General features: G+C 39.6%; 1 protein-coding gene across 2 annotated transcripts in view; it reads right to left on the bottom strand.

Annotated features, from left to right (window-relative positions):
* The window catches only part of CDH13 (cadherin 13), a 535,620-nt gene that overhangs the window by 15,507 nt on the left and 504,167 nt on the right, over window positions 1-15,946 (bottom strand). Inside the window, exon 14 of one of the 2 annotated variants that reach the window (XM_059824680.1) lies at window positions 4,736-10,400. The exons of the other annotated variant lie outside the window; for it this stretch is intronic. Coding sequence (XP_059680663.1) covers window positions 10,393-10,400 — 8 coding nt within the window. The 3' untranslated portion in view covers window positions 4,736-10,392. Of the gene's footprint in view, window positions 1-4,735; window positions 10,401-15,946 lie in introns of those variants that run through there. 2 annotated transcript variants of the gene reach the window in all.

Genomic DNA, 15,946 nt, shown 5'->3' with positions numbered 1-15,946 from the left:
CTCGTGAATCAAAGCTGACCTGATTTATAGTCTTATGCTTTGGTGTAAATGCACCAGTTGTATAAATACATACAAGGTGTAAAGCAATAGAGTCTCAGCCAGTTGGACTTCCAAAATCTTACCTCAGCCAAACATCAGATGCTAAGACTGTCTTAGACCTGTGCTTTACTTCTGGATGGAATAGTAAACAGTAAAGTTGTGTTATGTGTTGAAAGACTGACCTCCAAAGGGCAGAAATCAGAGTAGGCTGGCTTGTGAAGTTCCCACCAAGGTACATAACAACACCCAAACTTCTAAGGAAATGGCTCATAAGCACCAACAGCATCATGAAACTTCAGTTTGGCTTTTAGTCTGAAGCCCATCCTGGGTTTGGGTGTAAACAACTATTTTTAGCAAATCTCTGCTACTTAACTGTTTGTGTGATAGCAGGCTCCTTCAATGTGTTTCCTTAGAGATTTGGCATCCTTCCTTCATCTCAATTATGAGAAAGGCAGCAAAATACTTTTCATAAAAGTCTGGTTTATAACTGGTAAATGTCTTCTGACTCACAAGAAATTGGACAGCTTGTAAGAATGGTTCTTGACACAGCGGCCTTTGTAAGAACAAACTAACAGGGATCTCCCATAGGGAAAAGATGCTACATGACTGAGGAGCTAAGCAGGCTGAGAATTTTATATTAAGTCTTAGGGTATTTCAAATTTATTTGTGTAAAGGAAAGATGCAAAGTGCCAAGAGCAGGTCTGTACAAAAACAAAGTCAGAGCTGACTGTGTTACGTGGGTAAGTAATATATGAATCTATTATCTCTTTTTTTTTTAAAGAGTGTTTTTCCAGATTTTGTGAAGACCCATATTAGAAAACATTTTTTCACCCCAGATTTTCTTTGAAACTAAACCCAAAAAATAGAATCCTCAGCAAAACCCTGAAGTAGCAGAAAATCCATCTGCTCAGCTAATGAAGATCACTGGTACAAATCCGTGCTGCCTACTGTCCCCACTTCCATCTCTTTAAAGGTGTTTGAATTGCCCCAATTCCCATATTAATTAGTCTGTAGGACAGTTTAATTGCATCGTACTATTTTTTTCCCAATGAACTGAGCTTTTAATGAGTATTCACTGTTTAATAACCACTTAAAAAAATAGCCTATTATTTTTGTGTGTGTGATAATGAAACTCATCACCTTAGCTGTTTATATTTGTATATATACACACATCTTTTAATACCTTGATTTGAACAATAAATGTTACATCCATGTATCTGTCTTTGTTATAAGTGAGTTATACCTTCACTACATACTGCTTCCCTTTCTTATTTAGCCTTAGCAGGACGAGAGATGACAAAAAGCTGCAGTAGCAAGAGGACTTTTGTTTAAAATTGAAGAAAGAAAGAAAGAACTGAAGAAAGCAAGCCTTGGATTGCATCCACTCAACCCCAGAAGACCAGAGTTGTGTACAGCACGCATTTTCATTAGCTTCAGGTACTCAGTGCTCATTCGCTAAAGAACAAAGTACGCAGTGCTACAGAACAGAAATTAAGAGTACGAGAAAGTACTGCAGCCCACAAGTTGTGTAAATGACGACAGACAACTACAATTAAAAGTAAGTTTATCATGGAACTGATAAAAGAGTAAGCCCTGGTGGCTCTTTAATAAGGTGCCAAGCTAGAGCATCAGTGCAAGAATGATGACTGCATGTCAATGGCACAGAAACCAGATGATGAGAACTGTCTTAATTGAATGAGAAAGAGGGGGGAAAACCCAACCTAACAAAAAAACCCCTTCCACATAACACTGTTGTTTCATTTGCTGGGGGGTCCTACTTGTCATCTTGTACAAATGCTGTCAGCCCAGCCATGTGTGGGGCCTGACACCCACATCAGGACTGATTAAAGGTATAATTCTGGCAGGAGTTTGGGGCAGAGTCTGACAATTGCTCAGCTGCCACATGACCACAGGGCTGCCTAACCTCCCTGGCCCTCTGTCTGGGTGGCCGAGGCGGTAGCTCCTCCTTTGGGAAGGGTTCAGCTCTCAGGCCGGTGCCTGCCTGACTACAGGCATGAGGTGTCTCTGCACCCTCTTGGTCTCTTTGGTCATCCTGCTGAGGTGGCTGCACTTGCCGGGAGGGTAAGTCTGGCTCTACTGCCAGGATGGTTTTGAACTGTGCCCTCTGACTGTTTCTGTATTTCTGTCTTTATATTGTGGTTCTGTCCCTACCACTGAAACAGAGCGAGAAGAGCGTGCTTTGTGGTCTGGTGGGAGTAAGGATATAAGAGAACGCAGCTTGATGGGTACACATAGGTCAAAATCCTGCAGTCAGCTCTGCCAGTGTGATGCCAAGCAGCTGCACTAAGCCCTTGGCAGGGCTGAGGATATAGGGTTTTTTTGCCCAGCTCACAGGATTTCTCTCTAGAGCCGTTATTGTTTTGACTTCTCTGTGCAGGATCCAAGATCAAGCCATTTTCATATTGATAAATGCAGTTTTTGCCATTAGAAACAATGGCAAAACTTGCCAGGGCTTTCCAGCACTGGCCTAGTTCTTACATGATGTAGCTAGTAGTCACAGCTTGCACATGTGAATTTTATTGCACGAAAAAGTCTAAATCTTTCCTTTAGACTTATTGTCTCATAACAAGGGTTATTCTAATTACTACAATATATTGTTTCTACTTTGCTTTATCTGTCACATAACATTGAAGTGTACTGGACTAGAGTAACTTGCTGCTGTAACCACAGGAGCAGTGAAGGTCATCAAGCGCTGGGAGGTGGATGAGTAGAGTCCGGCCAGAGGTGTGGCGGTTGAGGAAGAGCATCCCAATAGTTTTACAGCAGGAGCAATGACCCTTGCTTTGTTTCTGCAGGTAAGGTTGTGCTGAAGCCAGAAGGGACTGTTCTGATTTACTATTGCTGGAGAAAAAAATGTAACTGGATTGAACTGTGCAAAGTTACCAAGTAACAGTAGACTGCAATCCAGAATGTGTGGTGTTAGATGAGACAGAAGAAGGTTGAAAGGGCAACGGAAAGCTTCTACCAGGCTAAAAGCCATTCAGCATTTTCTGTCTATGTCTGTTAACATTTCCTTGCTTATGATTTAACTTTGTACTGTTTCAAACACCTCTTTTAAGATAGAAGGCACAGCATTAGTTTAGGACAATGATCTCAACTGAGACCAAAGGAGGTGACACTTTTTTGCTCTGGCTTTCAAGTAATGACCTTTTGCTCAATTATACTGCAAGTTTCATGTATCGTCTTTCATCCTCTACTTATTAGGGACCGCATAAAAAGCCCCCTTTAGATTCAAAGTCTGATAAAGCATAGGCAATAGGCAAAAGCTGGAGGTGGGTCTCGGTGAAAGCAAGCTGCTGTGGCTTGTACCCAAATGTTTCCTTCAAGTGCTGCCCTCCCTCCCCAGCTTCCTCTATTCTCAGATGTAGTAAAAGGCTATTTTCAGGGATAGTCTATCTTTATGTGTCCCTGCCACTTTAGATAACTTCCTAGAAGATCTAAAAAAACAACTCGCAGGAATTTCAGAAAGCCAACAAGCTCTAGCTTGGTGCTGGAAAAAGAATTCCCTGGCAACGAGGCAATAATGCCATAATGCTATGGTGCAAATTTCCTGCAGGATTTTCATTCTACCTAGCCTTCTATTCTTTTTTTCTGCCCTGGATTCTGAGTCAGAATAATCGTTTATTTATTTCACCTACTGGGCCCTTCTGCAAGTCTGGGAGCAGCAGACAGCACGGGACAGCACACTCTACTTCCTTTCCCCTCATAATTGTGAGAACTCAGTGAAAAAAGAAAATAGTATCTTACAAGCCTTGAGCCCTGCTATTGGGAACGCTGCATGCTAAAGTGATAAGCCCTCCCTGTCTGCAGTTCCTGGTACAGAAGGGCATCAAAGCAGTGCAAGATTTTTGGGGCAACCTGGCCCAGAGCAGTTTAGGCTTGAAGGCAATAAGGGCTTTAAATTATGGGGTAAGGTTTTTCTGATTCAGGGCAACAAGTAGATCACATCTGCGCACACATCTTAAGGAGGAGTTAAGGACAAGGAGGGAGCGCATCAGTTATGACTGCAGACTATGGCAGTACCAGCTGTTAAAAGCCATCTTGTAATCGGCCATGACAGCAGTGACAGAAATGCAGTCCTGCAGCATCCCGTGGTGGTCCTTGCTGACTGACGTGTTCAGCCTGTTTCTGCGTTGTTTACAGCGTTCACTTTTTGTGGCTGGCTGTTCTGTACAAGCTGAACTGATGGAGGTGGGTGGGGAAGGTGGCCAGGTGAAGCAGAAAGGAAGTGCAACGAAAAGCCGTTAAAGCTCCTACACGCAGTCCAGCTTAGGGACGTCTGACCTGGATTTGGCTCAGTGCACCTCTCTGTAATGAAAGTGGGGCTTTAGAAGGCAAATCATTGCTGTTACCTGAATGGATGCTGAATAATCTGCTACTGCTTTCCTGTGTGGTCAAACCTTGTTTAGCTCTCTAACCTCCAGATGCTCATTCTATAACCATGGCCTGGTGATGATGAAGGCTGCAATTTATCTCTTTTTACTTAGAGCAATGTGGGAGTTTTGTGTGTTTAGCTCAGGCTACTCCAGCTCTTTGGCAGTCCCAAGGTCATTTTGTAGTCCTCCACCGCTGCTGTATTGCATCAGGAAGGTCTATGCCCAGACAAAAGGTAAAAGCCCATACATCCTTTATTTGAGCATTTCACAAATAAATTACAAGTTTCTTTGCAACCACGTCATAAATCAAAACGTTTATTTACACCTCAGAAACAGCAAGCAATTCAGCAACTAGGGCCCAAAGGAACAATTAGCTGGAAAAGTAGCTGAATTAAGTATCTTTAAAATCAAACAAAATCTATTTCCTCCTTGCTTGAACTTCAAAAAAAAGAAAGAAAATAATAAAAAAAATAACTTGGTGGTAACTTAAAGAGGCAGAGTTTGTTATGGGGCAAACATGATTTTACAGGAGGGTTCTGTGTTCTGTCTGAACAACACAGCTTGTTTGTACTGAGTTCACCAGCGCAGTCCACCAGACACACTCTCATTCTACAGTCCCAGGCAGAGTGCGTATGCATGTGCACACACATACTCTGTCTTTAAACTACATTCATTTTAACCCCAAGTCATCAAATACAGTCACTTGCTGATGCAGAGGAGGAGTGTAATGCTCAAAAGGTGGATGAAATTTTCCCAAATAGCTGTCCCACTGAAAGCACAGTAATGCAGAATTCTGGCTATAAACCCTTCCCTTTCCACTACTGGTGACCTGCTGATACATGCATAGACAACTAAAAATGAGTCAGTAAACAATTATGCGTATCTTCAAACGATATAATTGTGTTAAAAAGGGACAGCTAAAGGTAGCATAAATACAACATGAAAGTTAGGATAAGCCTGGGTTTTAGTGTGCGGGTTTTTGCCTTTTTTCTTTTCTTTAAATCAGGCTGGTTTGGCATAGGTAACTCATGCTGTCCCTTAACTCATGTATTCATCCATAATTCATGGAATTAAACTGTTTACTCCAAGTCCCTATGTTGTATTAGTCTTCCTCCATCTGCGTATATTTTATATATATATATATTTATATATGTATGTGTATATCTCATATATATCTACATATATACACACACATAGCAATTGTGCAACTAGTAACTTTCCACTGAGAGTGTATGAGTGTATCCATTTCTTTTGGACAAATATAAATCAGTTAGCATATCCTGATGTGAGCCAAGAGAACAGTGTAGTCAATAGGTTATGTGTTTTACACAGGAAAACAGTCAGCTATATCTGCTTTAAATAGAATAGTTATAATGATAATTACTAATGTACTTTGTGAGTTAATTCTAAAGATTATAGATCACAGAGTTAATTGATATAAAATAATTGCTATTTTAGTTATTTATCTTTTTGTTAGCATTGGACAGCGTATCTCGGACAACAGAGTTTCTAGAGATGCAATAAAGGGAAGATAGGATCAGCATTTTTGCCTTAGACTTGGTTTTCTCAAGCTGATGTGACTTTAATATAATTTATCTTGAGGAGGTTTTCTAAATTAAATAAGACATTATTAGGTCCATTCAGAAAGAAACTTAGCCTTTAGACAAACAGTGATGTAAAATTATTTGTGTACAAAATTCTGCTATGTTTCAAGTGACTGAGTGTATTAGTAGCAATTGAGAACAAAATTGGCAGCTTTCTCAGTATTTCAGACAGGAGTAATGTAAACAATGTAAAAGTTGTCAATATAACATATGTCTGTCTTTTTGTAGGGATAAAACATATAGCTAGGGCCCTGCAAACTGATTGTAAGTCCATAATTTAATAAATGATGTTTGTATTACAGCGATCCCTAACTTAAATGGCTATGGAAGAGACCAGGATGAATTATTTGACTACAGGCCACAGCCATTTCAACTAAAGGCTAAACCAAATTATGCTGGGTGCCTTAGAGACACGTTAAAGTGGTCGGTGAAGGAAGTGAGTCATCTGTGGGAAGCATCTAAGCTGTAGGTTTTGCTGTACGTCACAAAAGACAGACTTCCGATAATATATAAGCACTCGATGATCCTGTGACAAATATTGCTGCTTTACTGTTCACAGCAGACCAGTAAAAGCAATATGTGGGGAGGTTTAGATGAAAAATTTCGTCTAAATATGATTAACTGAATCTTAAACAATTCTAGTAATGGAGTTGCTCTTTGATTTACACCAGCGTAAACGTGATGAGAACAGGGCTTAGAAAGTGTGTTTGCCAGTGTTCCACTCCTACCTAATTTTCCTCAATACCCGGTAGGAAATTCAGCTCGTTCCCCTTTGTTTTCATCTTCAGACCTACAGTTATTACAAAACGTACATTAATAAATGCACATAGGCATATTGTAAAAGCACACACATGAGATGTACAGACAAGGGCTCAATTAGAAAGTACACCCCACATGAGAGCTTTGTCTTGATAATAAACTCCTCTCACTGATGAACTAACTGCTATACCCAATTTGTGTTTTAACAGCAGATGATAACTCTTTTCAAGTGAAATGATTTTTGCACAAGATATTTGTGCATGTTACAAATGAAAATCAACAAGTTCACTCCCTCTCTGACTCTAGGCAGCATTGTGTGTCTACAAACAGACTGAACTAAATACTGTAGTGACCAAAATAGCTAGGTAGAAATAAGCGCTATGTTATAAAACCAGCAAACTTGGCTAAACAAATGTTAAACAAAATTAACTATAAAAAAATGACAACCAATTTTGTAACTTCTCTACTTTTTCATGATACTGTGAAAATCTAATAAATTGTTTTTGCTTCTTTGTTTCAGGAAATGGGCATCGTTTTTTGAGCCAGAGATGACAATCTTATTCAGGTAGGAAAACTCAGATTCTAATATGGTTCCTCACTTGTATAATGCTACAGAAAGTGCCACAATCTCTTGTTAAATGGAATTTGTTCTCGGGTATAGAGAGGGAGAAACATTAACATGGCAGCTTCATCCTCTTGTTGCATGCTTAAGTAGTCCAGTCTGAAGCCTAGAGACACGTGTAAAGGCTGGGAGGCTTTAATCTAGGTGCAGAAATAAAGTGATAATGGTGAATGAAGGCTTTGATGCATCTTGATTCAGAGTTTCAGCCATGATGCTGACCTCTCTACATGTCAAAATGTTGCAGTGGTATGCAAGAAGAAAGACTGCTTATTGTCAGCCACAAAGCGGTAGAAAGAGTCTTCCCGCTATCAGTGTAGTTCCAGGCACAAAAAGATTTTTCTTTGTTCCTCATTTTGGATGCCCTTGGAATGATCCACCAGATGCTATGAGAGCCTTGGTTTAAATGAGAAAAGGGTAGCTTTATCTGGTACTTGATAGAAATGACACTAACGTCAACGGGTGTCTTTCTAGAGGCGGGTTTTGCTGGATAGAGAGAGGAAGAAAGCGCGTAGAAAAAGAGTATTTGTGTGTGTGGGAGGATATTATAATTTCTTTTATTCAAGATAGAGGTTTTGTAGATCAAAGCAGAGGGTGCAGTTTATCTTTGGGTGCATTTGGATGCATTCATTAAATATACACATTGAAAATCCAGTGGTGTTATGCATTTGTTGATTTTTTCTTTATGAAAACTGTATTTTTTTAAAAGACATGATAGTTGATGATAAAGCAGCAGCATGTGATTATTACAAGGCATGGGCAGAGACAGAGAACGAGAAGCATGCCCATGTTAATGCTTGAGATCAGGTACTTTCCTGCTGCAATGCCTGCAGCTGCTTAACAGCCCACTCCTGGAGCCCTTGCTCAACAGAAAGTCCCACTAACGTCAAAGTACCACTTTGGCGGTTGAAACAGCTAGAGCGTGCTGCAAGAGAAACAAGGTCAGTGGGAGATTTTACTTGGTCAGGACTGCAGGAGTTAAGCTGGAAGAGGAAAATAGGTTCCTGTCTGAAGGCAGCTTGTATCTTACCAAGAAATCTACAACCTTAGGAAAGTTCACAACACAAACTAATTTTTCCTCTGTCACTGTTGTTATTACTCCTTTTGATTAAAAAAAAAGACCTGTTTCATATTTGGTACAATACAGGAAGTCAGAGAAAAGCTATTGTACAGCAATTTTTAACCACCAACACACATTTAATATCTAGTGTAGCATTATGGAAAAACTAAATGTATGTTTGGACTTCTTAATGCTTCTAAAAAGCTTTACTATTGAAACATATACGTGGTGTGAAAGATACGCTCATAATCTCACTGTAGTAAAGACAACATACAGTATGACTCATAAGTACTGTAAAAATGCTAACTAAAGAATGCAGCTGCAAAGTTCTATTGCATAAGGAAGCTTTCTTTGTTTAAACTTTAAATAAGCAAGTTTATTAAAATATTCTAAGACACTTACCTTACCCTAGTTACTGGCAAGCTCTAATAAAAGCCACAGTCTGTCACTAGTATACTTTTTGTGTTAATTTTATAAAAAATTTGGTGTGAGCTTTGATGGATCATTTACAGTTTATTAACAAGATGATCATCTTGATACAGTTAGAAGGGTTTTTTTTTTAACCTTACATGCTCACAGAATAAAAAAAGGATTCATATTCATATGTAACGAACACCCTTTTTTCCCATGTCTGCAAACAAGTGTGGTAAGTTTACACACACAAAGAAATGCTCTTGTTACTCTTAACTGGAAACTGTGTGTATATGTGTATGTATGTATATATATATATTCAAAACTATATATATGTGTGTGTGAACATATTTATAGAATAGGGCATCTGTTTTCCTCCTTGCGCTTATGTATGTAATAGAGGCTGAGAGAGAAACCAGCGCTTCCGAGAAATCCTTTGCTTTTGCTGTCCTAATCAGCTTCTCACACGCAGACATCTATCTACCTACCTAACTGCATCTGCAGAGCTGACGAAAGACTTAAATTTTGTATACTGCCCTGGCAAATAATCATCTGCAGGAACATAAAGGAAGCTGACCTTAACCCCTTTAAAATCAGGCTCAGCACTCCCACTGCTGTAAATCGTGACCCATACAGTGCCGGTCGTGGCTGGCTGCATCCTGCTTTCTCACAAATCAGAGCTTTGCAGAACCTCCCAGCGCTGCTCCCACTGAACTGGGGAGCTGAGCACTGTGCTCCTGCTGGATCGTAAATTCCAGTTGGGGCATAAGAAAGCAGTTCAGATCAGAAACAAGCCAGGGGGACTTGCATTTCTTGTTTGCTGAACCTGAGGTACACGAAGCGACACTGCAGAGCCCTGGGCCTGCTTTATTTGGTGTCAACAAAGTGGCTGTTGAAGCGGTATGATTGGAATAGGCTCTGCTCTCTCCTTCTGGCCACACTATAAACAGCAAATACAGTAGGTTTAGCCGTGGTAGAATAGCTACAATTCATCTGTGGCTATATTATTCTGCTTTGTCCCTTGCCCACTCCAGATGAATATTTTATAAAAGCTAAACCTGTCGTATAACTCTCCTCTCTATATAAATATATATATATATACATACACTCATACATATACAAATACTAACCCACAGACAAAATATTTTCTGAACAGTTGAATAGCAACAAGTCAACAGATAGAAAAAAAATGGAGTCAATCTGTTTTCTGCTCCCCCAAGGTCCAGTTTAGATGTCATGGTCTTTAAACATTCAGAGAAAATTCGCATAAACCTTGCGTCTTGCAAGAGGAATCCATTAATAAACAGAAGTTAGGGTAGAGGCTGTCAAACACCAATGTATAGTCGGACAGATTAAGTGAGGTTGCAAATTAAACTGAATCAGGAGCAACTGAGGCCTAGTAGTGAAGAACAGTAACTGTAAACTGCAATCTTCAGATCTGACGTTTTCTTGTTTCTCGTTGCCATGGCAACTCGGTAGGACAGCTTCAAATGTCAGGAGTTCTTACAGACCTAAATGATGGGAAATGTGTGTGATTATTACTATGCAGATCACAGTATCTTTTAACTTTTTGGTTTTTTCCCCAATCAAATTACTGATTGAGTGCATGCACATTTGTCAGTAATTAAATATAAATTATCCAGGTTCAGAAGCAATTATTTGTGAAGACAGAAATCTCCAAGACAAAACGCCAAAGTGTCACCTGGGGCATTTAGAGACCTTTGTATTGCAATTCAGGAAGAGGTAGTGCGGGGGTCTGAGCATAAATCTCGAGCCAGGACCTGATTCTCCCCATTTGACACCTTTATCATTTATGGTAGTGCAAGAGTGCAAGTAAAATGCCAGTGAGTCACTCCCTTGCGTGCACGCACACTGACAAGCAAACAGCAAACAAACAATATCTTTTTAAAAATGACGTGATTATAGTGCCATACAGTTTGTGGATACACCAGGGAATAGAAGAGCTGGCATATCATATTAATGTTGCTACAGAAATATTAATTGTGTGTGGACTAACTTTTTTTTTTTTTCAAATGAAGTGAAGGTGGCACAACTTGAATAATTTTACCCATTCTAGATGGGCACCCTGATAATACAAAGGTAGTAAAAAAATTCAGAGAAACAGAGATCAAGAGCAAATGTAACATTAGCTGTAGCTAATGGGTCACTTTCCTCCAGTTTTTCTTGGACACTAGTAAATTGCAAATATTCAGCTTCATAATAAAACCACATAAGAACAGTAAGAATAATATTAGCAAAACACTTAGCTAAGTTTGGTCTGACTCCTCTCAAACAAATACGACTTCTGACCTTACAGTGTTGGTTTACTGGTTGTACTGGTTTTGGCTGGGATGGAGTTAATTTTCTTCATAGCAGCTCGTATGGTGCTATGTTTTGGATTTGTGAACAAAACAGTGTTGATACACAGGGATGTTTTCGTTACTGCTGAACAGTGCTTACAGAGCCTCAAGGCCTTTTCTGTTTCTCCCGCTGCCCCACCAGCGAGTAGCTGGGGGTGCACAAGAAGCTGGGAGGGGGCACAGCCGGGACAGCTCACCCCAACCGACCAAAGGGATATTCCACACCATATGATGTCATGCTCAGTAATAAAAGCTGGGGGAAAGGAGGAAGCGGGACAATGTTCATAGTTATGGCGTTTGTCATCCCAAGTAACCGTTATGTGTGATGGAGAGCTTTCCTGGAGATGGCTGAACACTTGCCTGCCCGTGGGAAGTGGTGAATGAATTCTTTATTTCACTTTGCTTGTGCATGCAGCTTTTGCTTTGCCTATTAAACTGTCTTTATCTCAACCCACGAGTTTTCTCACTTTCCCCCTTCTGATTCTCTTCCCCATCCTGCTGGGGGAGTGAGCAGCTGTGTGGTGCTTAGCTGCCTACCAGGGTTAAACCACAGCACTGCATTAAAGGATTCATGCTCTCTAGCCTGGGGGGAGACAACTGCTGTATCAAAATACAAAAATGCAAGTCAAACATATGCATCAAAATTCACAAACACTCAGGAAATATTTGTCTAATATATATTGCATTTGTATATTTAAATGATGCAATATCAATAGTTTTGTCACAACCACAGACATACGCAGCATAAACGGTAACATAATGGTCATTATTAGAGGCTGGCCTTCTGCTCTTTACTCATTTTTAATTACCTGCTTTTCTTCTGGGGCAAATCAAGTTTAATATAATGATTGAAAAGGGTATTTTACTTTATCTGTTTGTTTCTTGTTATTATCTTGGTCTTATTTGAATTGACTTCAATATTAAATTCTTCCAGCTAGGGGCCTGTCCAGATGGGCTATGCAGCAAGGCAGGCACCTGGCTAGCACGCAACAGTCTGTCCTTTCCCCTGCAGCACGACCTGTTAAACAAAGGTAAGTAACGCAAATTAAGCAAGCATAAGAATCCATAGAGGGACTGATGGATGGGACTCACTGAAGTGAGAAGTATCACTGAAATTTCCAAGTAAGATAAAATCTGGGATTGCTTGGCATGTGGATTTTTAGCATGCTGTTTAAAGAAAAGGTCTGGCCACAAAATTAGGATCCAGACTTACGTATAAGAAATTTGTGATTATGACTGCCGAAGTCTGGATATATTTGGATTAGGGATTCCAGCTAGGACTAAATTCTCATAAACAACTTGATCTCCTGAGATAGTGAAAAGCAAGAGTTCAGGACTCTGGTCTCACAGACCATCTGAAAAACAGCATTTCCAGATCGCAATGAAGCTTAGTATGATTAAAGGGCATTTGTTCAATCCTGATTCAAAGGAAATAACATTAGCTTTTGAATTGGCAAAGCTACTCCAAATCTTTAGGAGATTCCTGGAGGTCTTACTGCTAAGGACAGGTGCTTGTATATGATGAATGAACAGCAGCTGTAGCGCTGAATTTCTGGACAATCTATAGGCTGAAACTTCACCAGAGGAATTTGTCAGCACAAAATTTATAAATATCACACAAATTGAAGCAGCTAGTGACTGCTTCACCAACAGCTTGTAAATAAAGGGCAATATATGTTGATTTATGTGCAGACCTGAAGAAAAGCTTGTATATTTTACATCATATTGACAGATGTAATGAATGTTACTATCTTATCATACACTTTGCCTTTTCTGAGTAAACTATATATTAAAACTAGCTGGTTCAGCTTTAATTATGAATATGCTCTTTCCCATGCTATTTTTTTGTCTATTGAAGGCTAGCTTCTCTCTCTCACAATATAAGCAGGCTTTTGATTTTCCCTGTTATCCCACCTGCCTCTTCAAGCACCACCCCAGCTCTTCTCCCTTTCATCTCAAAGCTCTACAGTCCCTGCCTAGACTTTCTTTCTACTGAAATTGCTTCTCAACTTCATCCTTTCTGACCTATCAGCTGCCTTCAACCCATTTAATCACATGCCTGGAAATCCTATGCTTCCCTTGGCTCCTGTGACTCCTCCTGTCATTTTACTATGATTTCTCTAATCACTTTTCCAGCATGTCCTTCTGTCTCATTCCCTCTATCCCAGGTTTTCTTTTTCCCACTTTAACAACTTCTCCTTCTTTGTGACACCATTCATACACGTTCAGCAATCACTTCAGTGCTGGCGGTTCAGAGACCTTACTCTCTTTACCTGCTTTTCCTTTTAGACTAAAATGTTGACCTCTAGCTCTGATACTGTTGCAATGTTTAGCTGACAGCTCTGCACAGCTAAAACTGAGCTCTTAAATCTTTCCCCTAAAGCACTCCCTTCTAGTTCTTCCTTTGCTCTGGACAATACTGTCATCCTGCCTCTTATTCAAGCCTAAAACCAGAAACAAACTGGAGAAAGTTTTTGTCATGGAACCTCCTTTCTAGGTCTGTATATTCAGGTTATGTCTTAATCTAGAAGATTCTTTTTCACACATCATCCCAAAGGGCTTTTTCTAGCCATTCAAAAAGCTAGATCTCCTACCCAACCTTCTCCTCAGTTATCAATTTTGCAACATCTTTTCACAGCCCTTGACAAATTCAAGCTACTGTGCTCATATCCTGTCAGTCTTTTGCTGTACAGAGCATTTTCCTAGTCTGCCACTTTGACAAAACCTCTGTTACTGTGACTCTGTGACTCCTTCATGGCCTCTTCCCTACTGCACGTATTTTCCTGGATTAATCCCTACGTGACCTGTTTTTCCTCTCATTCATAGCCCATGATGGTAATCTTCACTGACATGTTTTCAAAGAAACCTGTTTGGACTTTTTCTCTGGCTTTCCCATGTGATAGGAGGAGCTCCCTGCAAGCATCCATAACATGCTGTCTCCTTGACATCTTCTTTTGCTGACACATCAACAAAAAACTTGGCATTGGCAAAGGGTGCCAGGACTACTATGAATTCAGCTCAGCCCTTTCACCAGCCTTAACTGAAGTTGTGTTAAAAGAATTATCTTATTCCAAACAAACATTGTTTGGAAGGATAGTATATCCCTCTGCTCATTAATGATGACTTGACCCTTTTGTAAAGCTGGGTTGCTAAAGGAGTAGTTTTTGGCTTTAAAAATCGGATTCAACATTCAAAATTATGGGCTGTAAAATTTCAGTAGATAATAATCTTTGGTAGTTGCAGTAAGAATACTTGAGATCAAATCTGTCTTTGTTCTTTCTATTGCACACAAAGTTGATACAAAATTGCTTACGTCCAATAGAGAAGTTAGACTAACTTTCAGTTTCTGTGGTTAATAACAAAGCTTACGAGTTACAAATTTACTTTCTAAAAATATTCTGCTATAGTCATATAACGTGTTATTGGACAAACATTCTGGCCAGTAACTCCCTTAATACAAAACCTGCAGAAATCAAGAACCACCAAAGTATTGTGCAGAAAACTCAATGATGAATGTAAGCAGATCTACTGAAATCAACAGAACTGCTCTATTATAAATTCTTCAGGGATCTGATAAGCATCTGGTCCATATTTAAAACCTCTGTTCTCCCAGCTGGATTTCCAATGTTCATTATTGTTTTCTGTATAGGAATTGCAGTATTCTTGTTTGCTTTTTTTTTTTCCTTTATTATCCCCATAAAGGAGGACCAAATGAAATTTCCAGAAATACAGACACACTGCCAAATTATTAGGGTCTACTTCTTATTTGAGTCCCATCTCTGAACAGCTAACCTAAAGACTACTGACTTCTAGTGTTTATCCACTGACTTCAATGGGGTTGTGTTGATGGGGTTTTTTTCTGGACCCATTCTTATGTATTTTATATCGCGCATGATTTGAAGTTTGCAGCTGGCAACAGCACATAAGATATTAGTATTTAAGGAATACTGTGAGCATAAAATGTGCAAATAATGTGTGCAGGGAGCACATTTGTTGATCTGTGCTAACCATCTCTTTCAGGAACTTAATGCCCTGGTAAGCCTGTGCCTGGCAGGTTTAGATCTGTACACTAATGATCATTATGCCTAGTAATTATTTTATTGTCTTTGTTTCAGCTGTTAAGAACAACACAGTCTCTATAGCCGGTCTCAGCACTCAAGAATTATTACACACCATGAGTTGTTTTAAATGTGATTCCTGTGTACCTCCAAGAAGTAACTTGCTGCATACGGCTGCAGGCATGAAAGCCACAAAGGCGGTGTGTGCATCGTTGTTCTTATGTGGTCACCCCCTACCTTTCCCTTAAGGCATCCAGGGAATGCACAAGCAGAATAAAAGCTAGCATAGCTATATATAAATTTTTTCTCCAGAAATCATTCTCACTGAAGTCTCTAATGTGATCGTCACCATTTTTATCTCATAGTTCTCCTCTGCTCTACCTCTTCAACACCCAAGAGAAACATTCAGCCACATTCCTTTTAAGATAACAGTCAAATAGTGAGATAACAGTGAAATAGGCAGGGTTATTTTTACCTGCTTGCTCTCTGAATGTTTACTATTATGGTTAATGGGTCTCAGATAAGAAAGCACTTATCATAAACAGATGATGTCTGTTGGCATGAGTACTTTGGCATTGGAAGATGTTTGCTTTTGCTGGTCAAGAAAAATGACAAACATTGTAACATGTTTATCTGGAT

This window comes from Gavia stellata, chromosome 15 (genome assembly GCF_030936135.1).
Source record: "Gavia stellata isolate bGavSte3 chromosome 15, bGavSte3.hap2, whole genome shotgun sequence".
Lineage (NCBI taxonomy): Eukaryota > Metazoa > Chordata > Aves > Gaviiformes > Gaviidae > Gavia > Gavia stellata.
This window is presented reverse-complemented; position numbering and strand designations above follow the sequence as displayed.